Genomic DNA, 16,886 nt, shown 5'->3' on the forward strand with positions numbered 1-16,886 from the left:
TACAACATTGTATTGGTTTTGCCACACATTGACTTGAGTCTGCCATGGGTGTACATGTGTTCCCCATCCTGAACCCCCCTCTCACCTCCCTCTCCATCCCAGTGCACCAGCCCCAAGCATCCTGTATCATGCATCGAACCTGGACTAGAGGTTTGTTTCACATATGATAATTTACATGTTTCAATGCCATTCTCCCATATCATCCCGCCCTTGCCCTCTCCCACAGAGTCCAAAAGACTGTTCAATACATCTGTGTCTTTTTTGCTGTCTCACATACAGCGTTATCGTTACCATCTTTCTAAATTCTATATGTATGCGTTAGTATACTGTAATGGTGTTTTTCTTTCTGGCTTACTTCATTCTGTAAAATAGGCTGCAGTTTCATCCACCTCATTAGAACTGATTCAAATGTATTTTTTTAATGGCTTAGTAATATTCTATTGTGTATATGTACCACAGCTTTCTTATCCATTCATCTGCTGATGGACATCTAGGTTGCTTCCATGTCCTGGCTATTATAAACAGTGCTGTGATGAACATTGGGGTACACATGTCTCTTTCAATTCTGGTTTCCTTAGTGTGTATGCCCAGCAATGGGATTGCTGGGTCATATGGCAGTTCTATTTCCAGTTTTTTTTTTTTTTTCCCCATTTATTTTTATTAGTTGGAGGCTAATTACTTTACAATATTGTAGTGGTTTTTTCCATACATTGACATGAATCAGCCACGGATTTACATGTGTTCCCCATCCCGATCCCCCCTCCTGCCTCCCTCTCCACCCAATCCCTCTCGGTCTTCCCAGTGCACCAGCCCTGAGCACTTGTCTCATGCATCCAACCTGGGCTGGTGATCTGTTTCACCCTTGATAGTATACTTGTTTCAATGCTGTTCTCTCTGAACACCCCACCCTCGCCTTCTCCCACAGAGTCTAAAAGTCTGTTCTGTACATCTGTGTCTCTTTTTCTGTTTTGCATATAGGGTTATCATTACCATCTTTTTAAATTCCATATATATGCGTTAGTATACTGTATTGGTTTTTATCTTTCTGGCTTACTTCACTCTGTATAATGGGCTCCAGTTTCATCCATCTCATTAGAACTGATTCAGATGAATTCTTTTTAATGGCTGAGTAATATTCCATGGTGTATATGTACCATAGCTTCCTTATCCGTTTGTCTGCTGATGGGCATCTAGGTTGCTTCCATGTCCTGGCTATTGTAAACAGTGCTGTGATGAACATTGGGGTACACGTGTCTCTTTCAGATCTGGTTTCCCCAGTGTGTATGCCCAGGAGTGGGATTGCTGGGTCATATGGCAGTTCTATTTCCCGTTTTTTAAGAAATCTCCACACTGTTCTCCATAGTGGCTGTACTAGTTTGCATTCCCACCAACAGTGTAAGAGGGTTCCCTTTTCTCCACACCCTCTCCAGCATATATTGTTTGTAGACTTTTGGATAGCAGCCATTCGGACTGGTGTGTAATGGTACCTCATTGTGGTTTTGATTTGCATTTCTCTGATAATGAGTGATGTTGAGTATCTTTTCGTGTGTTTGTTAGCCATCTGTATGTCTTCTTTGGAGAAATGTCTGTTTAGTTCTTTGGCCCATTTTTTGCTTGGGTCATTTATTTTTCTGGAATTGAGCTGCAGGAGTTGCTTGTATATTTTTGAGATTAATTCTTTGTCCGTTGCTTCATTTGCTATTCTCCCATTCTGAAGGCTGTCTTTTCACCTCGCTTATAGTTTCCTTTGTTGAGCAGAAGCTTTTAATTTTAATTAGGTCCCATTTGTTTAGTTTTGCTTTTATTTCCAATATTCTGGGAGGTGGGTCATAGAGGATCCTGCTGTGGTTTATGTCGGAGAGTGTTTTGCCTATGTTTTCCTCTAGGAGTTTTATAGTTTCTGGTCTTATGTTTAGGTCTTTAATCCATTTTGAGTTTATTTTTGTGTATGGTGTTAGAAAGTGTTCTGGTTTCATTCTTTTACAAGTGGTTGACCAGTTTTCCCAGCACCACTTGTTAAAGAGATTGTCTTTTCTCCATTGTATATCCTTGCCTCCTTTGTCAAAGATAAGGTGTCCATAGGTGCATGGATTTTTATCTGGGTTTTCTATTTTGTTCCATTGATCTATATTTCTGTCTTTGTGCCAGTACCACACTGTCTTGATGACTGTGGCTTTGTAGTAGAGCCTGAAGTCAGGCAGGTTGATTCCTCCAGTTCCATTCTTCTTTCTCAAGATTGCTTTGGCTATTTGAAGTCTTTCCTATTTCCATACAAATTGTGAAATTATTTGTTCTAGTTCTTTGAAAAATACTGTTGGTAGCTTGATAGGGATTGCATTGAATCTATAGATTGCTTTGGATAGTATACTCATTTTGACAATATTGATTCTTCCAATCCATGAACATGGTATGTTTCCCCATCTGTTTGTGTCTTCTTTGATTTCTTTCAGCAGTGTTTTAGAGTTTTCTATATATAGGTCTTCTGTTTCTTTAGGTAGATATATTCCTAAGTATTTTCTTTTTGTTGCAATGGTGAATGGAATTGTTTCCTTAATTTCTCTGTTTTCTCATTGTTAGTGTATAGGAATGCAAGGGATTTCAGTGTGTTAATTTTATATCCTGCAACTTTACTATATTCATTGATTAGCTCTAGTAATTTTCTGGAAGAGTCTTTAGGGTTTTCTATGTAGAGGATCATGTCATCTGCCAACAGTGAGAGCTTTACTTCTTTTCCTATCTGGATTCCTTTTATTTCTTTTTCTGCACTGATTGCTGTGGCCAAACTTCCAAAACTATATTGAATAGTAGTGGTGAGAGTGGGACCCTTGTCTTGTTCCTGACTTTAGGGGAAATGCTTTCAATTTTTCACCATTGAGGATAATGCTTTCTGAGGGTTTGTCATATATAGCTTTTATCATGTTGAGGTTCTACACGTCTCTTAACCTATGTTTTCTATTGCTATCTTTCTGTGCTACATTTTGAGTATTTCTTTTGTTCTTCAGCTCTCCTAATTTACTGTTTAGCTGTGCTACTTGTTAGTTGCCATCTAATCTGTTCATTTAGGTTTTTAAATGTGGAAATATACTATATATGTGAAATATAATTTATAATATATACACACAGTTTGTAGAATAATAAATTTGGTCTTTTTAATAGTATCTTGTTCCTTGTTCATATTTTGGAGTCCTTTTGATATTTAAGCATGTGAATTATACTCAGTAATGCTGGTAACTGAAGTTCATAGATAATATGTAAACAAATGGATGTGACTATTTCAATCAGACTTTATTTACAAAAATAGAAGACCTCATAGTTTCTTGATCTCTGCTCTGGTTCATAAAATTAAGCAAATGCCTCCAGAATAACTGTAACTTCAGTGTCTGCTTATTGCAATTTTGCTTTCCAGGCAGCCCTCCTTACACCCTGCCTTTGACCCTAGGATTTTCCAGCAGTGATCTTTCTGTACATTTTAAAAGATATGTATTGTGCTTTAGGCAACATTTCATGACAGAAAGATTTTTTAGGCTATCAGATCCATCACATTCATAAAAAACTTGTTATTTTTCAGAAATCCAAAGCTTGTGGTAACTGAAAAGACCATCCGACTTGCTTGTCGTCATGCTAAGCAGAATAAAAACAACTTGTCATGCTTTTTACTTGGTTCTCTCACAGTAGATGAAGGTAACATACTTTGAAATATTATTTTTATGACTGGAATAGACTTTGTGTTTACTGCTTCAGCCAATTACTGTAATATACTTTGACTTTTTTTTTTTGGCTGTATAGCAATGTTAGGAAGATGAGCTATAAAGTTGATACTGCTTATCATAGACTTCAAAGTCTGGTCAGGTTGATGAATGTATATGCAAGTTATTTTTTTTAAATGAGAGTTTACATATATATATGTATGGCTGAGTCCCTATGCTATTCACCTGAAACTATCACAACATTACTTGTTAATTGGCTATACCACAATACAAAATAAAAAGTTAAAAAAAATTTTTTTAATTTAAAATGAGAGTTTAATGTATTCTTAATATGAACAAAATGCTTTCCTATAATCTGGGCTTGCTTGGTTGATTTCACATTTCACAATTAGCATTCTAAATAATAACTATTGGGTTTCCCTAGTGGCTCTGGGGCTTACCCTGGGGTTTACCCCAGTGGTAAAGAACCCGCCTGCCAATGCAGGAGACATGGGTTCAGTCCTTGGGTCAGGAAGATGCCCTGGAGGAGGAAATGGCAACCCACTCCAGTACCCAGTATTCTTGCCTGGGAAATCCCATGGACAGAGAGGATCCTAGCAGGCTACAGTTCATGGGGTCACAAAGAGTCAGATGCGACTTAGTGACTGAGCATGCATGCACACATAATAACTGCTGTTTTGTTCTACAGACGAAGAAAGTGTAACATTGACAATAGATCGTTTTGATCCTGGTCGAGAGGTACCTGAATTATTGGAAAGAGTCCCTACTGCTTCTCTTCCAGGGGACTTTGTAATCCCATGCAAAATTCATACTCAAGGACTTTGTTCAAGAGAAATAATAATTCACAATGCAGATGACTTTAATTCAGCTTTCAAGGTAAGATTTGTTGATAATGTGATTATTCCTATTTCAGCAAAGAATCAAAAATTATATGTACTATGTTATATTTTAATAAACTCATATTCATAAAAATTTCTGACTGAATGATTGTTGACCTAAAATGCAATTAACTGTAGTTTCTGAGGATGGAAATTGTAGGTGGATAATATGGGTAGCATTCTGGAAGAGGAAGCAACATGACCAAGATATAGCAAAGTACAAGGGATAACATTGAGGGTGGAGATTTTTGCTGGATTTGTGGGCAGTCAGACTTCAGAACTAGCGTGTCTAGGACAGAGAGAATCTTGTCTGCCAGGCTAAGGAATTTTAACTTTGTCTAATGGGCTGTGTTTTTCATTGAAAATTTCTGAAAAGAGGAAATACTGTTAAATCAAGGATGATTAATGTGATAGGGCAGGCTGAATGGAGTCAGAATATTTAGGCCTTGCAGTAATCAGGGATGTATTTGCCTATAGTAGAGTGGTGGCAGTGAGACCAGAAAGGACAGTGTACATGAGCAACTACAGAGGAAGAACTAACTTGACCATTTGGGATAATAAGAAAATAATCAAAGAGGAATGGACTTCTTTATATAGATGGAGTACAGAAAATCTTGTTGTACAGTATAGTAAATCTTATTTGATTTAACATAATTTTTCATGTAACTTTCTGGTCACATGGAAGAAATAAAAGAATTGAAATGTTGCAAATCAGAAATTTTTTTGTTAATGCAAGATATATGAAACAAAGCCTTTAGAGTTGTGGACAGATTTCAAAATTTTAAAATAATTGTGTGATATTGATTTCTCAGGCTCTGCAGCATCATGTGTGTAGCAAAGAGTCCTTGGACTGTGGAAAACTACTTGCCCTGAGAGCTCATATCACTTCCAGGGAGAGTTTGGACACTGTGGATTTTGACTTGGATTGGGCAGCAGTAACTCTAGCAAACACCTTTAAGTGCACACCTGTGAAACCCATCACCATCATTCCAACAGCTCTAGCAAGAAATTTGAGCAGTAATCCAAATATTTCTCAAGTTCAAGGTACCTATAAATATGGGTAAGTAAAAGACATAGTCATCCAAAATTTTAAATATTGGTCACATTAGCATATTTTCATGTTATCCACATAATATGAAATAATTGTTCAGTCGGTTTGCATGCCTGATATGTGATGGCTAGAGAAATAACCAAGGAAGGTGATACATAAAGTGATTAATTTTTTAAAAAGAATACTTATTTTGTTTTACTTGTTTATTCGGCTGCGCCGGGTGGTAGTTGTGGCACATGGGATCTTTGATCTTTGTTGCAGCAGGCAGGATCTTTAGTTGAGGCATGCGAACTCTTAGTTGCAGTTTGTGGGATCTAGTTCCCTGACAAGAGATCAAACTCCGGGCTCCCTGCATTGGAAGTTTAGAGTCTTAGCTTCTAGACCACCAGAAAAGTCCCTAAAATTGTTAATTTTTGCTGGATTGATTATTTTTCTGATAATGAGCCTAATGGAGGCTAGAGAATTATTTGTAATATGCAGTTTTACTTGTGGATAATGAGCACAGCAGATAAAGGAGATAATTAAATTAAAATGTTAAATACTCTTTCCTACTAAATTGTCAACCACTTGAGGGTGGCGTTTCCTCACATTGCTGCAGCAGCGTCCTCTCTAGCCTCCTATCCACCACTCTTGATTTCTTAGGAAATTCATGCCAAATTGCTTGCTTTCTGGTCCTCAGCAGGGCTGCTTCCCTGAATCCTCATCCACTTTCTTTAACCATTGTCTGCTGACCTAGGTCAGACAATGTAAGCACCCACTGCTTTAAAGTCTAAGCAATTCCTTTCTGGCTTCCTTTCCCACTGACTCCACCCTAGTTCCTGTTAGGTCTCCAGAGCTGAAACTGTTCGGCAAGGTAAACTTAACTCCAAGTCTTGTCTACCAAAAATGCCTCTTCAAAAAAAGATAAAAAAACGGTTTTTCTTCTCCGAGTGTCCCTGAAATAGCAAGAAAATGCCTACATACTGATCAGAGCTCCTTTCTGGTTGTAGTGGCATAAAGGAAAAAATGTTCCAAAATAATGGAATGGTCAAAGGTCATAGTGATTTTTAAATGTTTGAACTAAATTGAACATTTAAATTCTCTTGGAGTAATAAAGTGCTTCTCAGTGCGGACACAGAAATGTGTGCTAAAATTAACCAAAAAATTAGTTTATTTTCTTTAATATCTGTGTCCATCTAGTAGTGAAGCAGGAATTTATCAGGTTGTCAAGGCAGAAGAGCTCTCAAAGCAGGGTATAAGTGTCATTTTACTAATGTAAAACTCTTGCCAACTCTGGCTTAATCATCATGGTTTGATAAATTCATCATCTTTGTGTTTTAGGGTTATTATAGCAATAAAATTTATCTTCTGTGGTATTGTCAAGACTTTACATCACAAATGGCATTGTTTTTACTTTTGTGTTTTAAAGTCATAACAGTAAAGTTAACCCTTCACAATTGTACTGTAGTTATCATATTCTTAAAACTTATTGTCAGTAAATAAGTACAATAGCAAAGTATAAATGTAGTATAATGTCCTTTTAGGGAAAAGTGAGCTTTGGGGTTCTATCATGATTTGCAAAATTCTTTTATAGTGGTTGGAGGAATATAGTACAAGGAAGATTGAATACCCCTCACCTAATTCAGTGTCCTTCATTGACAAGTCACATCTGTTGTAATCTTGTCAAGTCACCTGGATGCTTGATCACTTCCAGCAACAGGAAGTTCGTTTCTCACAGGGAAACCTATTTGGTTCTGAAATTGTCAGCCTTGATTTTAATACTTTTGATTTTTAAAAAGTTGACACTTTCAGAGCAAACTTTTTCAAAAGATGTGTAATCTTCAATGACCGTTTTAATAGATAGAAAATTTAAGGTTTTCTGTTAACTGTTCTATTTTGTCCTTGGAATTGCTGGAGTCTGATTCTACACTTTGAATTCTTTTCTTTGTGTGCATGTGAGAAAAATTATTCATTTGAATCCTTTTCTCTGCCTAAAATATACTTCTTTAGCACTCAGATTATTCTCTTTTAGGTAAAGTATGTAGTTCCAATTGTCTTTATGTGAATGTCTCTTGTTTAGATATCTCACCATGGATGAGACACGCAAGCTATTACTTTTGCTGGAATCTGATCCCAAGGTCTATTCTCTACCATTAGTGGGAATGTAAGTATTGCATTACTTATAAAAACCTTTTCAGCCATATATGTATTTAAATGTATATGATAAACACGTGAATCATTCATACTATGATTATGTCATTAATTCTTGGATCAAGGGAAAGTCTACCCACTCCAGTATTCTGGCCTGGAGAATTCCATGGATAGTCCATGGTGTCGCAAAGAATCGGACACGACTGAGCGAGTTTCACTTTTACCTTATAAAATCATGAATGCCAGTGATGCTTAAGCTTTCTTATTTTAATAGCTGAACCAATAAAGCAAGAGTTTTGTCCAATCTTAGGAAGAATTTTAGTATATAAAACAAAGCTGAATTCTTCTGGTTGAAGCTGAAGCCTTAGAGCCCTGTTTCTTTAACCTTACTCACTATTCCATTCCTGAAGGCAATTTGAAGAATCCAAAACTCAGAATATAATAGTGAATAAAATTCACTGCCAGGCAGTTTTCCAGAAACTCTCAGTATTTATGATTGTCTCTTTCAAGTTAGTGGTTAATGACATTTAGACAGATTATTCAGTCAGAAATTTATCTTAATTCAGTATTATTGAGTGCTTACCCTATACATAGTCTTGTGTTTCATACTGTGTTGGGATTTAAAGCTCCTCAAGGAATTTATAATTTACTATGAAATAAACAGTTTAGACTGAGCACTATTACTGTTTTTAAGAGAGATGATACGGGGAAAGGCAAACTTGAGCTGGACCTTAATTGTGTGTGTCTAATAGAAGGAAGGATTGATGGGGTAAGGAACCCATGTGTGGGAATGGTGTGTGCAGAGTTAAAAATAAGAGTGCACAAATGTTTTGTGGACTATGAAATCTACTTACTGTCTGTTTACTCTGGTCTTGGTAGTGGCTGTGTGTTGTTCCTGCTAAGTGAGTATCTATTAAGAGTTTTCTGTGTTTCAGACTACCTTATATATTTATAGAATTCAATCCTTTCAATAACTATGGTTTTAAGCTGCTAACTTCATCCTCCCTTATTTCAGAATATTCTTTCTATTGCAGGCTAATTGATTAATTCTTGTCTTCACCTCTATTGTTAACCATTTTCTCTCTCACCATTTGACTACCATTTCAGGTGGAAAAGGACAGAAAGTAATTCTCTCTCTATGAATATCTATCTATAGTTATAGCTCTATCTATAGTCTCCTTCTTAATTATCACCATGGTTTAATGTTCATAGATGTCTTAATTATGAGCCCTTTAATCTATTCCTGGTGAATGCCAAGAATCTCTGCCACATTACCTTGAGAAGAACATAATCTAAAGGATGTTAAATACTAATTTGTAAATGACTATAGTTCTTACTTTCTATTTTTTGTTTTAGCTGGCTGTCTGGAATTATACATATCTATAGTCCTCAGGTGTGGGCCTGCTGCTTGCGATACATGTTCAGTTCTTCTATTCAAGAAAGGTAAGTGATATTTTTATTTTGATAGGGTTTTATTTTGATCTTTTCCTCTACTCATGTTTTATTGGTGTCATTTAAGATTCATGCAATGCCTTAACCTTTTATATTATTTACAAACCAGAAGAATAAACACACCAAGGAAAACAAACCTTATATTAAATAGGAATAAAACCAGACAAAAAAGATGATGTTGTGCTAAACTTGGAAATACCAAGGAATTCACTTGCCTAACAACAGTACTGTAGCACAAAAGATACATTTTTAATGAGTGGGGAAAAAGTCCCCTAGGGATCATCTACTCTAGCATTCTATTTTATAAAAAAGATTAATTTTCATTGATGTGACTGAAAATAAGTTAGAATTTTTTTACCTTACAAGTGTTTTATTTACTCAGTGCTACTGATAGTACTCTAAGAAACACTTGAAGTTTAATGTTCTTGGAACTAAAGTATGAGCTTTGGAAGTAATAGACTTTCTGACCTCACTTCATTTTATTTTGTACATGATACCACTATTTGCTTCTTACTTTCTTCGTCTATTAAATGAAAATTCCATATTCTCTTTCTGTCTGCTTTGGTGGCTATAATACACTTAAAAAAAAATTAATGGAAAGGCAGTGCAAGTGCATGACAATAAATAAGACATACGTAAAGATGCATAGTAAAAATGTCTCTTCCACCCCATTTCCCCCGACCCTATCCCCAGAGACAATCACTGTTAAAGGAGTGCTTCCTTCTTGAAGCATAGACAAATATCACCCTTCCTGACCTATAAAAGTTAAATAAAAAATGAGATCACACTGTTCCCCCTTTTCTCTGTTGCTTTTTTCTTTATGTCATTATAACTTAGAGATCATTACTAAATCTTGGCACATATAGGTTTAACACGTATGTTTTATAACTGAATAGTAAATCATATATACTACATTTCTAAAACTGCTCCTTTTGCTTGCAGATAACTTTGTGTATACATCTTTGGTGCAGATACTAGTATATTTGTAGAATAAATCCCTAAAAGTGTTTTTTTCTGGGTAAAATAGCATATAATTTTAAGTTTTGGGGCATGCTAAGTCGCTTCAGTCACGTCCCAATGTGTGAGACCCTTCCAGGCTTCTCTGTCCATGGGATTCTCCAGGGAAGAATACTGGAGTGAGTTACCATGCCCTTATCCAAGGAATCTTCCCAACCCAGGGATCAAACCTATGTCTCTTGCATCTCCTGCGTTGGCAGGTGGATTCTTTACCACTAGCAACACCTGGGAAGCTTTAGTAGATATTGCCAATTTGCCCTTCAAAGACTACCAATTTATAATCTTTCTGATAGTGTTTGAGAGTGTCTGTTTTCTCCATCCCCTCACTAACACTGTGGAACAAGTATCTGTTGAGCACCTACTATGTATCAAGCACTATTCGTGATATTGACAGTAAGCAGTACACAAAATAAAGACCCTATAGAGAAAAGCATTAAATAGGAAAAGTAAAATAAATAGTATCTTACAAGGTGATAAGTGCTGTGAAGAAAAATAAGCAGGGGAGGTAGATGTTGTGTTGATATAGTGGCAGGTAGGGTTGCAGTTTTAAATAGGGCAGTCAGGCAGGCAAAGACTTGAATTGAGGGAGTAAGCCATGTGGCTGTCTGGGGCAGTGTCCCAGACAGATGGGTACAAAGGCTGTGCGTGAAAGATGACCTTGCATCTTTAAGGCACAGAAAGGAGGTAGCGTGATTGAAGAGGAGTGAGGGAAGGGAAAAACAATAAGACCTCAGAGAGGTAACTGGAGGGCCATCATTAGACTTTGATCTTCACAAATCTGACAGATGAAAAAATGGCCTTTTCTGATGTTTTATCACATCAACTTCTTGGAACTTCCTAATCATGTCTCTTGCCATTGGATTGTGCATCTTTTTCACTTTGCTTTATAACAACTCTTTTTCTTTCTCACTCTCTGTATATATGCATTTATATAATATGTAAAGTATACAGAGAAAATGGGCTTCTCCGGTGGCTCAGCAGTAAAGAATACGCCTGCAGCACAGGAGACACAGGAGACATGGGTTCAATCCCTGGTGTGGGGAGATCCCATGGAGGAGGGCATGTAACCCACTCCAGTATTCTTGCCTGGAAAGTCCCATGAACAGAAGAGCCTGGCGGGCTATAGTCCATAGGGTTGCAAAGAGTCAGACACTAGTGAAGCAACTGAGCACAGACACACACACAGAGATATATGTATTTATTGAAATATATGTGTTATATGCTACAAAGATTTTTTATATATGTATAAATATGTTATAAAAATGTGCATGTGTATATATGTATTGGTGGGATTCTTAGGTGACTTAGTGGTAAAGAATCTGCTTGCCAGTGCAGGAGACACAGGTTCAATCCCTGGGTTGGGAATATCCTCTGGAGAAGGAAATGGAACCCACCTCAAGTATCTTGCCTGGGAAATCCCATGGACAGAGGAGCCTGGTGGGCTACAGTCCAGTCTGTGGGAGTCACAAAGAGTTAGATGTGACTGAGCACTCTATAGATACATAGGCACAAGTTTATTTCCCCCAGAATGTCATTTTATTTGACTTTGGTTAATATTTTTTCCCAAATAGATGTTTTTTTAAAGTCAGATTTATCCTTTCTTTTTCTATTTTGCTTAGAAAAGATTTTTATTAAAATAAAAATTTCTTTAGAAGCTTTTACAATTCTACTTTTTACATTTTATTTTTATTATAAAATACAATTAGTTTTCCTTGCAATAAAAGGGAAATTAAATGTTCATTTTAGCATATTAGTACAATTAAGTTTTATTATCAATGACTGGTCTTGCTTTAATTACTTACTGATAGTAAATACTCAGTAAAGTTAGTTTTGAAGCTCTGTTAGTCTGAAGCATTAGGCAATTTCTCTGATACCTGTACTCTAACACCACCCTTTAACCAAGGAGGCATCAGTATTGCTTGGCACGCTTAGGTTGATACTTAACAGCATTCTGATCAGTGGTCTTATCTGACTCTCAAGTGAGGAATTGGACAGAATGGACATTCTGCTTCCTAAATCCCCACTGCCTTATTTTGTTAATAGTATAATATATCCCCAAATCATTTCATTCAACATTTTACAAAGTAGAGAATTACTAAAAGTATTTTTAAATACTGGGTTTTGGTGTGTGTTTTAAGGACTCTTGATTACTTTACAAATATTTGTTGAGTCATGTAGTGAACAAAATAAATATTCATTTTATCATTGTTTACAATAGTGAAATACTATAAATAATTTAAATATCCACTTTTAGAAGTCTACATGAACCAGTAATAGCACATCTATATGTTATATTACTGGATAGTAACTAGCAAAGAATAAGAATATCAAAGGTATATATAAAATAGTGACATGGAAAGAAATCCAAGATTGTCAAATAAGAACTAGCAAATGCAATTAAGGAAACAGTTCCATTTACCATTTCAGCAAAAAGAATAAAATACCTAGGAATAAATCTGTCTAGCCTGACCTTTACTCAGAAAACTATAAGATACTGGTGAAAGAAATCAAATATGATGGAAACAGATAGAGAGATGTGCTATGTTCTTAGATAGGAAGAATCAGTATTGTAAAAATGGCAGTACTACTCAAAGCAATCTACAGATTCAGTGCAATCCCTCTTAGATTACCAGTGGCGTTTTTCACAGAATTAGAACCAAAAAATTATACAACACAAAAGACCCCAAATAGCCAAAGCAATCTTGAAAAAGAAAAACTTATCTGGAGGAATCAGGTTTCCTGTCTTCAGACTATGCTACAAAGCTACATTAATCAAGACAGTATGAAAAAATATGGTACTGGCACAGAAATAGAAATATCAGCCAGTGGAATAGGATAGAAAGCCCAGAGATGAACCCATACACCTATAGTCATCTAATCTATGACAAAGAGGAGAGTATACAATGGAGAAAAGACAACCTTCTTTAATAAGTGGTGCTGGGAAAACTGAACAGCTACATGTAAAATACTGAAATTAGAATGCTCCCTAACACCATACTTGGAGAAGGAAATGGCAACCTACTCCAATATTCTTGCCTGGGAAATCCCATGGACAGAGGACCCTGGCTAGCTACAGTCCATGGAGTCGCAAAGAGTTAGATATGACTGATCTGCTAAACAACAACTAACACCATACACAAAAATAAACTCAAAATAAATTAAAGACCTAAATGTAAGGACGGACACTGTAAAACTTAACAAAAAATATAGGCAGAACACTCACTGACATATTGTAGCAAGATGTTTTCTGACCCACCTCTTAGAGTTATGAAAACAAAAATAAATAGGTGGGACCAAATTAAATTTAAAAACTCTTGCACAGCAAAGGAAACCATAGACCAAACAAAAAGACAACCCCTAGAATGGAATAAAATATTTGCAAATGAAGTGACTGACAAATATATAAAGCTACTCCAAAATATATAAACAGCTCATGCAGCTCAATATCAAAACCAAGCAGTTAGTATCAGTTAGTCGCTAGCTGTGTCTGACTCTTTGCATCCCCATGGACTGCAGCACGCCAGGCCTCCCTGTCCATCACCAACTCCTGGAGCCTGCCCAGACTCATGTTCATGGAGTCAGTGATGCCATCCAGTCATCTCATCCTCTGTCGTCCCCTTCTCCTCCTGCCCTCAATCTTTCCCAGAATGAGGGATTTTTCCAATGAGTCCATTCTTCACATCAGGTGGTCAAAGTATTGGAGCTTCAGCATCAGTCCTTCTAATGAATATTCAGGACTGGTTTCCTTTAGGATTGACCAAGTAACCCAGTGGAAAAAGGGGCAGAAAACCTATATAGACATTTCTCCAAAGAAAACATACAGACCAACAAACATGTGAAAAGATGTGTAGCATCACTTATTAGAGAAATGCAAATCAAAGCTACAATGAGGTATTACCTTACACCAGTCAGAATGGTCATCATCAAAAAATCTACAAACAATAAATGCTGGAGAAGATGTGGAGCAAAGGGAACTCTTCTTACACTGTTGGTGAGGATGTATTATAAATTGGTACAGCCACTGTGGAGAACAGTATGGAGGTTCCTTAAAAAACTAAAAATAGAACTATCATATTACCCAGCAATCCCATTCCTGGGCATATACCTGGAAAAAAGTTGTAATTCCAAAAGATTTATGCACCCCAGTGTTCATTGTAGCACTATTTACAATAGCCAGGACATGGAAGCAACCTAGATGTCCATCAATAGAGGAATGGATAAAGAAGATATGGTACATATATATAATATAATGGAATATTACTCAGCCATAAAAAGGAACAAAATTGGGCCATTTGCAGAGATGTGGATAGACCTAGAGATTGTCATACTGAGTGAAGTAAGTCAGAAAGAGAAAAACAGATATCAAATAATATCACTTATGTGTGGAATCTAGGAAAATGATACAGATAACTTATTTGCAAAGCAGAAACAGACAGATGTGGAGAACAAACCTATGGATATCAAGGGGGGTGGTGGGTAGGATGGGTTGGGAGATTGGTATTGACATATATATACTACTATGTATAAAACAGGTAGCTAATGAGAATCTACTGCAGAGCACATGGAACTCTACTTAATGCTCTGTGGTGACCTAAATGGAAATCTGAAAATGAGGGGTTGTATTTGTGTAACTGATGCAGTTTGCTGTACATCAGACAGTAACACGATATTGTAAATCAACTGTACTCCAGTAAAAATTAATTGCAGGGGGGTGTGGATTCAATACCTGGTCAGGGAAAAGTAAGCATAGGTTTGCGCTTCAGTTGTCTTCCCCAAATTGGACTGTTTAGTTAGTCTGTTAACTAAGTTGAGAGACTCACATAGAATTCTTTGATGTGCTTTTGTTATTTTCAGTAAATTTTAAGTAAATGGCATTTTTTTTGTCCAGGGTTTTTTCCGAATCTGGAAATTTCATCATAGTTCTCTATTCTGTGACACATAAGGACCCTGAATTTTATGAATGCCTCCCTTGTGATGGCAGGGTACCTGACCTTCGATTCCAGCTACTAACCAGCAAGGAAACATTACGCCTTTTCAAAGTAAGTGTTAGTGGATCACCTAGCACACTAATGACTATTTAGTTATATGTTGTTGTGTACTGGCCTTTTAAACCCAATGGTCTCTACCCTTTAAAATAGTAACTCAAGCTATTAGACTTTCTTTATTTTTGATCAGTCTTACTTAATATTAACTTTATTCATTTATGGTTAATTTTATTTTGTAAATTTTAGGACATACCTCCAGAACCAAACTCTAATACAGGATCAAATGTCATCCACAGGCTAACTTTTCCATGTTTTTCTAAAACCTTTTAAGGCTATATCAAGAATTTATGTATTGTTTCATTTTATGATGTTGAGAGTTAATTCGTGATCTTAGTGTTTCCTTTGTCCTGAAAGTTAATTTTTTAAATTATGGGTATAAAAAATGATTTCTCATAGTTAAAAGTCAGCATCTATAATATGTAATCCTTGGAGTCAGAGTGGATTGGTGCTGTATCCAATAACATACGTAAAAATACATTTAGGTGATGGTCACAGAAATAGTAGGTCTTTGAAACCACAGTGTCATTATGTAAAAGCATTCTAAGGCTGGGAATTGCCTTGTGGTCCATTGGCTAAGATTCTTTGCTCCTTCCTGGTCAGGGAACTAGATCCCACGTGCCACAGCTAAGACACAGTATAGCCAAATAAATAAATAAAAATAAATATAATAAAGTTTTTTTAAATGAAATTTATCAAGAAAAATATTCTAAGGCCAATAATAAAAAATAATTCTAAAAAAAAAATTATGTATCTTTTTACAAAAATATTGACAATCCCTAAATAACAGTGTGTTTCTACTTAGATTTTATTTTGTGTCTTTAATTTCATTTATAGGTTGTATTGATTCATGAATCAAGTTTTTGTATTTTAATTATAAGCATAATCACCTTTGAGGTATAATTATTTATTTCCATTTTAAAGACATACATCATTCACTCATTTTATTCTTCAGATTATATCCTCAGTTTAAAGTTACTATTTAACTGAATCCTGGTTATTAAGTTGTAAGTTATATAGCAAAGTTAAGTTTTCACTTTCATTTATATAGTAAGCAGATAGATAGTTTTTTAAAAGGTTGCATAAAAATAGAACTACCATATGATTCAGTAATTCCACTTCTGGGTGTTTATCCAAAGGAAACAAAAACACTAATTCAAAAAGATACCCACACCACCATGTTAATTGCAATAGTATTTACAATAGCCAAGGCATTAAAGTAACCTAAGTGTCCACAGATGGATGGATAAAGAAAATATGATTTATATTGTATCATATATTTATATAATGGAAAACTATTCAGCCATAAAAAAGGAAGGAAATCTTGCCATTTGTGACAACATAGATGGACTTTGAGGGCATTATGCTAAGTGAAATTAATAAAACATAGACAATACCATTTGTCACTTATATGTGGAATATTTTTTAAAAAATTAAAACATTTCATTGAACTCACGGAGAGAACAAATTGGTGATTTGCAAGAGAGTGATAAGGGTTAGGGAAGGTTTGAGGATGGCCAAAGGTGGTCCAAAGATACAGACTTGCAGTTTTAAAGTAGATAAGTCATGGAAATGTAATATACAGCATGGTGAGTATAGTTAATAATAC

The 16,886-nt window shown here is 35.9% G+C and overlaps 1 protein-coding gene across 4 annotated transcripts in view; it reads left to right on the forward strand.

Moving 5' to 3' along the window:
• Positions 1-16,886, forward strand: part of STIL (STIL centriolar assembly protein) — a 53,241-nt gene that overhangs the window by 8,450 nt on the left and 27,905 nt on the right. For all 4 annotated transcript variants that reach the window (XM_043461415.1, XM_043461416.1, XM_043461413.1 and 1 more), the window contains exons 4-9: positions 3,569-3,681; positions 4,396-4,583; positions 5,398-5,645; positions 7,696-7,779; positions 9,123-9,209; positions 15,124-15,274. In XM_043461415.1, coding sequence (XP_043317350.1) covers positions 3,569-3,681; positions 4,396-4,583; positions 5,398-5,645; positions 7,696-7,779; positions 9,123-9,209; positions 15,124-15,274 — 871 coding nt within the window. The remainder of the gene's footprint in view (positions 1-3,568; positions 3,682-4,395; positions 4,584-5,397; positions 5,646-7,695; positions 7,780-9,122; positions 9,210-15,123; positions 15,275-16,886) is intronic.

This window comes from Cervus canadensis, chromosome 2 (assembly GCF_019320065.1).
Source record: "Cervus canadensis isolate Bull #8, Minnesota chromosome 2, ASM1932006v1, whole genome shotgun sequence".
NCBI lineage: Eukaryota > Metazoa > Chordata > Mammalia > Artiodactyla > Cervidae > Cervus > Cervus canadensis.